A 10,000-nucleotide genomic window follows, 5' to 3' on the forward strand; every position below is an offset into this window, starting at 1 on the left:
GGTCTGCAGCCAGAGAGAGAGAGGGGGGGCAGATAGTGAGAGAAAATGTGGCTGAGGGCCAACTGGGCGAACGGCCCCATGCCACGTATCAAGGGATTTGCGAAGGGACGATTGAGAGAAGAAATAACAGAGAGGACAGAAACTAGAGCGAGGAGAGGAGAGGAGAGGAGAGGAGAGAGGAGAGGAGAGGAGGGGAGAGGAGAGGAGGGGAGGGGAGGGGAGAGGAGAGGAGAGGAGAGGAGGGGAGAGGAGAGGAGAGGAGAGGGGAGGAGAGGAGAGGAGTGGAGAGGAGAGGAGAGGACAGGAGAGGAGAGGAGGGGAGAGGAGAGGAGAGGAGAGGAGAGGAGAGGACAGGAGAGGAGGGGAGGGGAGAGGAGAGGGGAGGGGAGGGGAGGGGAGGAGAGGAGAGGAGAGGGGAGGAGAGGAGAGGAGAGAGGAGGAGAGGAGAGGAGTGGAGAGGAGTGGAGAGGAGAGGAGAGGAGAGGAGAGGAGGGGAGAGGAGAGGAGAGGAGGGGAGGGGAGAGGAGAGGAGAGGGAGAGGAGAGGAGAGGAGAGGAGAGGAGAGGAGAGGAGAGGAGAGGAGGGGAGAGGAGAGGAGAGGAGGGGAGGGGAGAGGAGGGGAGAGGAGAGGAGAGGAGAGGAGAGGAGAGGAGAGGAGAGGAGGGGAGAGGAGAGGAGGGGAGAGGAGAGGAGAGGAGGGGAGAGGAGGGGAGGGGAGAGGAGAGGAGGGGAGAGGAGAGGAGGGGAGAGGAGAGGAGAGGAGAGGGGAGGGGAGGAGTGGAGAGGAGAGGAGAGGAGGGGAGTGGAGAGGAGGGGAGAGGAGAGGAGAGGAGGGGAGAGGAGAGGAGGGGAGGGGAGGGGAGAGGAGAGGAGAGGAGAGGGGAGGGGAGGGGAGGAGAGGAGAGGAGAGGAGTGGAGAGGAGAGGAGAGGAGGGGAGTGGAGAGGAGAGGAGGGGAGGGGAGGGGAGGGGAGAGGAGAGGAGAGGAGGGGAGAGGAGAGGAGAGGAGGGGAGAGGAGAGGAGGGGAGGGGAGGGGAGAGGAGAGGAGGGGAGAGGAGGGGAGAGGAGAGGAGAGGAGAGGAGAGGAGGGGAGAGGAGGGGAGAGGAGAGGAGGGGAGGGGAGAGGAGAGGAGAGGAGAGGAGGGGAGAGGAGAGGAGAGGAGAGGAGAGGAGAGGAGAGGAGAGGAGAGGAGAATATAACAGAGGGGGGCGGTGATGAGAGGGAGGAGGGAGGAGGAGGAGACAGACTGACTGACCTCCTTGTCTCCTTTCTTTTTGCGCGTCTGGACCGAGAGAGACTCCACCTCGCTTTCAAACTGGTCCACCTGCATGTTGAGCGTGTCTATGGTGTTCTGGAGGAAGAGAGGGACACAAAAAACAAAAACATAATTAACAACAGACCTGGGATGCTCTTAGTGCTTACAGCCTCCAGTGATCATTAACAGCAGCCACAACTATTTGACCGCACAGCGCAGAAACTTAGAAACAGCTGCACCGCTTACAAAGCTTTCAGCCTTTGTTTTTAACAGGGTTCATACAGACGGTACGAAACGAAATTCAAGGACTTTCAAGCACATAATGATAATAAACATAATGATAATAAACATGATCATTTCTAATTCGGACAGTGGTTTTAATCGGGGGTAATATCAGTTATTGCTGTCCAGGTAAACGTAGTCATTCTCACACTTTCTTCATGAACATAGAGCAGCAGGGGTTTTCAAAGTGGGAGGCGGGCCTCCCCAGGAGGGGGCTCCAAGCGGTTTCAGGGGAGGCTCAGAGAATGGAAGTGAAAAGTAAAATACATTAGTTAAAGTTATCAAAAGGAGATCACATAGAATAGCCTGATTTGGTTATAATAGTGTGATTTGGTTCAAGAGGTAGTTCCCGAGATTCAGTAGTTTTGTGGAAAACTCCACATAAATGCCTTCAGACAGAAGTAGCAGGAGCCTGGCTATTCACACCACAAGCGCTCCGTTTTGCTCCGTGAAAACCGTGCCGGAAAACCCCTGACATAGAGAATACATGAATATAGGACAACGTTGAGATCAACTGGTAACAGAATCATACATGTACTTGTACCAAAACTGTAAAGACCATGAAGTGAGTGAATACCAATGTTTGGTGTCTTCTCAGTGGTGCTTCAGCAGAGAATCAGACACCAATATAAGCAATGCCATCCTCTTGTCACAAATTCCTGACTGACGTTACACATTTTTTTTTTTTTTTTTTTTAACCTTTATTTATACAGGGCGAGTCTCACTGAGAGCAATGCTCTCTTTTCAGGAGTGCCCTGTTCACATTCACACACACATCCATACCTGGAAGCTGACCAGTACAACCACAGTCTGATCTGCTGGCCACTGAGCAGCTCCACTGGAGCAGTTGGGGTTAAGGGCCTTTGCTCAAGGGCACCTCAGTGTTTGGTAATGAGGGAGGGGCAAGCGCTGCCTTTTCACTTTTCCCCACCCAGATTTATCCTGCTGGCTCCCGGGGATTGAACCGACGACCTTCCGGTCACAAGCTCGCTTCTCTAACCGTTGGGCCACCACTGGCCAACACATGGTTTAACGAGGGAGGCGCTCACCGTCAGCCAGGTGCCCACATCCTCCTTCTCCTTCTGGGCCGGGTCCACCTTCAGCGCCAGGCCCAGCCCTTCTTTAGAGTACGCCTTGGTCTTCGTTTCTCTTTCCACAATCTTGAACCGCTCCATTTGCTGCAGGCAGATAGAGAAAGAGAGAGAGAGAGAAAAGAGGGAGAGAGAGAGTGAGAGAGAGAGAGAAAAGAGGGAGAGAGAGAGAGAGAGAGAGAGGGAGAGACAGAGAGAGAGAGGTCATGTTTATGAATGACGACAAGCTGTATCTTACTGTGCGCTCAGAGTAGGGGTGTCACGATTCTCCAAATCCATGATTCGATTTGACTGTAAAATCTCAAACTCTATCTTTGGCGTAATTGTTGCGTCACACTCTGCTTCCGTGTGCCACCGTCAACTCACCTTTGCTGCGTATGGCTTTTATACACGTGCAGCAGTCCACATTCAGCCCTACAGCCTGACGAAGACCAGAGAGGCTGAAACGTGTGGTTGTGCCCCTGTCTATTGAAGATGTATATTGTTGTTTGTTTAACTATTGCTGTAGACATGTACTTTACTTTGTAATTAAAACCTGTCTTTATGTATCCAAGAAGCTTCTGTTTTCTCTTTTCTGATTCACTTATTGGCCTGCTGAGCTTCCATGCGCCACATTTTTGCTTTTTCCTTCGGAATTTAAACCCCAACAGAAAGTGCAGGAGGATTTTCCAGTTCTGTTTGTTTATTTATGTTTATTGACCCCCCCCCCCCCCCCCCCCCCATGTGCGAAGTAGGTGTGTGTGTGTGGGGGGGGGGGGGGGAGACAAAACACTGGGAGAATCGCAATTCTGCTTGTAATTTCAATGATCAAAATGTAACACTTATTTCAATCTATTTTCAATTTAGAATTTAAATTGTGACACCCCTAGTTCAGAGTCAAGGAACCAGTCCTTATAATTTCCAAAAGCAGAGAAAATTCGATTTTGCCCGCTGAAGTTTAGGACAGTTTCACACTTTAGCAGCCAATCATATTACAGAATGACTTTATGTCCAACCTATGGACAGCTAGCGTTGATGCGCTTCGGCGCGGTGATGGTTTCACAGTCACCTGAATACAGAATAAGGTTCTGTATTAAATGGTATGGATCAAGAAGTTATTTTCTGACCATATAAAGCAGACCTGGGCAAAAGGCGGCCCGCGGGCCACATGCGGCCCGCGAGCGCCCCCTGTGTGGCCCGCGCTGGAATTGCAAAAAAAAAAAAAAAAAAAAAAAAAATTTTTTTTTTTTACAGTGCACCTGAATGCAACATGCAAGGTACCCGCTGAATAAGTGTCCAAATGTTCATGTTATTCTGGGCAATACTCCACTTCTGTTATAACATTTCAGTCTGGTATGGAATATCTTTCAGTAATCTTTATGACTAAAAGGCTAAAAGTAATCTAATGTGTAAGAAATGACTGTTCTACATTGAAGTAAAAATGGAAATAATTAACTTGTTGGTTTTGGATTTATTTAGCTTCAAGAGTGCATTTTTGTTCGTGTGACCCTCAACACAGGCTTTGAGAATCCCGGGCCACTTACCGATACTTATGCTTAAATTAACACTCATATTCTGGTTTATTTAAAGAAAAACATTTTGGCTAGTGGAAATTCTAATTGGCTGGTAACTTTAAAATATAGCAGCCATATTGGCAGGTGGTCAAAAAAGTTAATGACATAGGAGTGAGTGAGAAAAGGATCAAATATTGGTGTTATTTCGGCCCCCAACGCTCAGCAAAATCTGGCCCTCTGGTAGCGAGGACATTTTTTTGTAGCCCTCTCTATCATCAAAGTTCCTGGGTTACGGCATGACAATATTTGTTCGGCCCCCGGCAACAATCTGGGTTTCTCATGTGGCCCCCCATGAAAAATAATTGCCCACCCCTGATATAAAGTGTGGTCTTTATAATCAAAAATGTGTTTTTCTTCTTGTTCCTTCAGTTGGAGTTTGAGCTTCACTGGGTTGTTTTGGAATCTTTAATGAGGCAGAAGGAGGGGGACTTCATTTAAGCATTTTAACAAGATCATTTAACTATTTTTTTTATTGGGGAAAACATCAGACACAAATTATTATTGAAAGTAGAGTATTTTATATACATCTTAAAACATGACTTTAGGGGTCTTTAAGAATTTCAAAAACCTATACTGTAGTCCTCCGAAACTCGTGTAAAACATTTCGTAGCTGTTCATTGTATGAAGGTTTCCGAATTAGATCCAACACTGTCTCTCTTTGCATCCGGTTGTTGAACAAAAATAATACTAAATCATACAGCATTTCACTTAGCAGAGGTACAAAGCTGTCAAATACAAGGAGGAAGGAATAATAAATGGCAGCCTTGATCTCATGGCTCCATTAAGGCCCACTCAGCGCAACAGAAATAGCTCAGGACTTCATATTGTTTGTTAGAGAAGGTTAGGGAGTCACCCGCCTCTCCGCTGCACACAATCCACAGCAGAGATTCCAACAGCTGATCCTCTATTCAGCAAGTCGCTCAGGGTCCAGTCCACGGCCCACTTACATTTCAATGCCATTTGCGTCACACAATGTACGTCACATTGTTGTCCTTTTAATGACACAGATACAATCACAGCCACGATGATTCAGACTAAATGCTTCCCCGTCGGGCTGAAAGATTGTGACAAAAAAATTAAATAAAATCAAAGTGCGATTAATATATGTACCGATTGCAATTTAAACTTCATCATGTGAAGTTTTTCTTGTCGTAATGTTGTTGTTTTTTAGAACTTTAAAGTGGGGTCCCAGGGGTCCTTGTGGGGGTTCCAGTGGTTCCACAACAAAAAGGAGAAAATGTTCACTATAATTCCATACAGAAGTAACACGATGACAAGACACTCTCTGTATACAGGGTTCCCACACCTTCTTAAACATCACATTCGAGGAACTTTCAAGGAATGTCCAGGCCCAATTCCCTCAAATTCAAGGACCGAAAATGGCATAGTTTATTATTATTGTACAGTACGCAATAGTTATTTTAACTGTCGTCTGCTGTAACAAACTGCCTCAATGACGACATTAAAGTTTTTTCTAATTTCATTTAATTTAAGGAGAGGGAGAGGAGAGTCTTAAAACTCCAACAGTGGGGAGTTTTGTTCCAAAACTTACGGTCAGAAAGGGAGTTCTGAAAGCCATAAATTCCAGGTGCTGGTGAAGTAATCGTTAATTAATTGGTATTTATCAATGTCCCTTTCAAACCCTTGCAGATATTAGGTGTTAGTTTTGTGCTGTGGGAGAGGAAAAACTCTTCCTTATCACAGCTTTAAACCATAAAAACATACTTTCCAAGACTGACGCATTTTGGCTGCGTTGCATATCTCTCTGTGACTTGGCCCTCTTGGCTTCTCCGAAGATGTTTGTGACCGAACCCGGCCTGTCTCCTCTTAATCTCTTCCCACAGTGCTCGTCCTCTTATGAGTGAAAACATGTCATTTCAGGTCAACCAGCGGAACCACGGAGAGCAGCTTGGGATAAAACCAAACCCGAGGAGATCAGACGGAGCGCGGGCAAGTCGCTCCCGTCTCTCATTGTGCAGGCAGGTGTCTCACAGCGTTCAGGCCGCCTCCATGTGCCCACTTGCCCAGGCCGCGAGGTGCGCCTCGCGGCCTGGGCACGTGGCACGCTTTGCGGCCTGGGCGCGTGGCACGCCTTGCGGCCTGGGCGCGTGGCACGCCTCGCGGCGTGGGCGCGTGGCACGCCTCGCGGCCTGGGCACGTGGCACCCCTTGCGGCCTGGGCGCGTGGCTTGCCTCGCGGCCTGGGCGGCACCCCTTGCGGCCTGGGCGCGTGGCACGCCTCGCGGCCTGGGCGCATGGCACCCCTCGCGGCCTGGGCGCGTGGCACGCCTCGCGGCCTGGGCGCATGGCACCCCTCGCGGCCTGGGCGCGTGGCACCCCTCGCGGCCTGGGCGCGTGGCACGCCTCGCAGCCTGGCTCGCTTCACGGCCTGGGCGCGCGGCGCGTGACACGCCTCGCGGCCTGGGCGCGTGGCACGCCTCGCGGCCTGGGCGGCACCCCTTGCGGCCTGGGCGCGTGGCACGCCTCGCGGCCTGGGCGCGTGGCACGCCTCGCGGCCTGGGCGCGTGGCACGCCTCGCAGCCTGGGCGCGTGGCACGCCTCGCAGCCTGGGCGCGTGGCACGCCTCGCAGCCTGGGCACGTGGCACGCCTCGCGAATGACGCAGGAGAGCAGGTGGCTGGATATCACGTCCCCGCTCTCTCTGAAGACCCTAATGAGCGTGTGCTGGGTGGACTTCTTTGTAAAGTGGCAATCGGTGACATTGGTGACATCTTGGGTGCTCAGCGCTCAAGAGTACCGCAGGGATGATGACGTATTTAACGGAAGTTTATGAAACAGTGAAGTGTGTGTTCAGCAAGATAACCTTCACAAATGAGGACCACTTTTGAAGCGTGAATTAGTTTTTTTATCACGCGATTTTCAGAAAACACTTCAAAAGTTTCATAAACTTTTGTTAACCACAGACGTTATGTCATGCATTTAACCGAAATTCCCAAACAAAAATCCCATTCATTAATAAAAATCGGTAAAAGACGGAAAATATTCTGTTAACACGACCACTGACGGCGATACACGATATTTCTCTGTATTTTCTATAAAACGGATTAAATGTTCAGTTGCAAGTCAAAGCCACGTGAGATGTCACAAGCACTTGGCTGGCTGATATGGAAAAATAATTTATTTTTTAAGAAATATCTCAATATCGATATTGCAACAATATTGTAAGTATGACTAGATTTTTGATAAATAATCATCAGTAATGTGGATATAATGACTAAGTGGGTAAAGGCAAATATTAGAACAGTCTGGTAAGTTCAGAAAATGACATCACTTTACTGTAATGCAGCCTTTAAAACCAGGAAAAGACACATATTATATCTAAGATCTAAGACATTATCTAGTCTCATATCACAGTATTTGAAATAATAATCTTTATCTGAAATATAAAAAGGGTTCCTGCCCATTTTACATGTCAATCTTTTTCCAAAACCTTCATTTCATGACTGGATTTGAGGATTTGGGTCAGCATTTGATATGACGTAGAGTAAACCTGAGATTCACAGCTTCATCTAGGCCCAATAATATCACAACATGTGGCTCTACTCTACACAGCTAAAAGGTTTCTTGGAGGTTTCCTGACACTCTTTCTTTCAAATTCCAAAACTGTTCAAGATCTGGATATAATCAGCCATTTTTTCCCTGTACTTTTCAAGACTTTCCAGAGTTCAAAAGTGACTCTGCAACCCCCAGAGTAAACATAGGGATGAGAGGGAGCGTTATAATGAACCTGGTGTGCTGTGTCCCACCTCTCCCTCCGTCCGCAGTTCCTACTTACCGTTTCTATGAGTTTGCGGTTCTCTACTAGCTGCCGTTTGTCTTTGATCTCGTTGGATGCCACCCACGTCTTGATCTGGTCTCGAAGACGCTGAGGGACCAGAAGAAGAAGAAGGAGAGAAATGCAGTGGTGGATGGAGGGAGGGAGGGAGAGAGAGAGAGAGAATAAAGAGAGAGAGACATCAGTGAACTACATACAACTTGCAGAGACTCGCCTTGGTGCAGTCATGGATGGAGACTTGGCTTTGAGTTTGGTCCTCATGGTAACCACTAAGATGCACGCAAACGCCACTTTTGGCTGACCGCTACGATATTTAATATTCCACACGCAAACATGCATACTGGCACGTAGACGCGCGCACACACACACAAACATGCACAGACCGCTGGGGGGGGTGGGCAGGTTAAACCACTTCACATCAGTAAACAAACACCGTCTTATCGTGGCGTTTCAAGGCCCAAGAGGCAACAGCATCAGACTTCACGGGGAGACAGTTCAATGAGTCGGGCGGCGGTCTAATTGCTCTCGATCTCGCCGAGTACCGAGCGACCGTACAGATAGGTTTTCCCTGAGGAGAACAGTGGCCGTACGGAAAGGTTTTCCCAGAGGAGCAAAACAACTATTTGTTGTTCTTACTTTAATCTTTCAGACAAAGAGCAGCACTCTAGATCAGCGGTCAGGGAGGGCCGAGAGTCTGCGGGTTTCTGTAACAAACAAAACTATACTACAGCAAAGCTCTTTCTTAATATGCACTCTTGTGTGTTCTTATAACACGTTTTTCACGTAATATCGAACTGCCGAAGTGATGAACCAATTCCAAAATTCCAAAACAAAAGAACGAAGGGAAGGATCTATCGGGAGGTGACTTGACCAACGAGGACTAATCGAAAGCTCCTGACCTGTAGCTTCTTAATCTCTTTCTTGAGGTCTGCTTCATACTTCTCCTTCTGGTTAGCGTTGGCTGCATTGTGAAGCTAGGGGGAGAGTGAAACAAAGGCAGAGTCAAACAGGAGACCAGTTCTGTTCCAAAACATTACATATCAATTTAGGGGGGGACATTTTTACCTGGAGTTCATCATTCAACATGTCTCAATCTCAAAACACTTTCATTTGATTGAACTTTGTGGTGCTATTTAACCAATTTTAAGATAAGATGAAAATGTGATATATGATATCCGTGGGTAAATGAGGTCGCTGCAGCCACACAAGTGATAGGACTGAACTAGGGATGAAACTACTACTGGTTTAATGATAAACTGTGATCAAATGTCGTATTTCCCCGCGCGGCCGGCGTGACAGTGTGGTCCTTCCTTACCTTTTGCCAAATGTCTTCAAACTGTTCCACTCCTTCCGCTACTTTTTTCAGACATCGATCTATTTCACCTGGGGGAGAAGAGGAGGTCACAAAGACCCAGAGGTTTAGAGTCTATTTTACCTGGGGGAGAAGAGGAGGGCACAAAGACCCAGAGGTTTAGAGTCTATTTCACCTGGGGGAGAAGAGGAGGGCACAAAGACCCAGAGGTTTAGATCTATTTCACCTGGGGGAGAAGAGGAGGGCACAAAGACCCAGAGGTTTAGATCTATTTCACCTGGGGGAGAAGAGGAGGTCACAAAGACCCAGAGGTTTAGAGTCTATTTTACCTGGGGGAGAAGAGGAGGGCACAAAGACCCAGAGGTTTAGAGTCTATTTCACCTGGGGGAGAAGAGGAGGGCACAAAGACCCAGAGGTTTAGATCTATTTCACCTGGGGGAGAAGAGGAGGGCACAAAGACCCAGAGGTTTAGATCTATTTCACCTGGGGGAGAAGAGGAGGGCACAAAGACCCAGAGGTTTAGAGTCTATTTCACCTGGGGGAGAAGAGGAGGGCACAAAGACCCAGAGGTTTAGATCTATTTCACCTGGGGGAGAAGAGGAGGGCACAAAGACCCAGAGGTTTAGAGTCTATTTCACCTGGGGGAGAAGAGGAGGGCACAAAGACCCAGAGGTTTAGATCTATTTCACCTGGGGGAGAAGAGGAGGGCACA

At 48.2% G+C, this 10,000-nt stretch overlaps 1 protein-coding gene across 1 annotated transcript in view; it reads right to left on the reverse strand.

The window, feature by feature from the left end:
* LOC310784872 (CCR4-NOT transcription complex subunit 3-like) overlaps positions 1–10,000 on the reverse strand; it is a gene marked incomplete at its 3' end in the record, with an annotated part of 26,299 nt that overhangs the window by 5,001 nt on the left and 11,298 nt on the right. Inside the window, exons 3-7 of the mRNA XM_083645908.1 lie at positions 9,292–9,359; positions 8,876–8,950; positions 7,977–8,066; positions 2,588–2,716; positions 1,257–1,352 (exon numbers count right to left, since the gene is read on the reverse strand). Coding sequence (XP_083502034.1) covers positions 1,257–1,352; positions 2,588–2,716; positions 7,977–8,066; positions 8,876–8,950; positions 9,292–9,359 — 458 coding nt within the window. The remainder of the gene's footprint in view (positions 1–1,256; positions 1,353–2,587; positions 2,717–7,976; positions 8,067–8,875; positions 8,951–9,291; positions 9,360–10,000) is intronic.

Source organism: Poromitra crassiceps, assembly GCF_964638095.1.
Source record: "Poromitra crassiceps genome assembly, chromosome: 11".
Taxonomy (NCBI): domain Eukaryota; kingdom Metazoa; phylum Chordata; class Actinopteri; order Beryciformes; family Melamphaidae; genus Poromitra; species Poromitra crassiceps.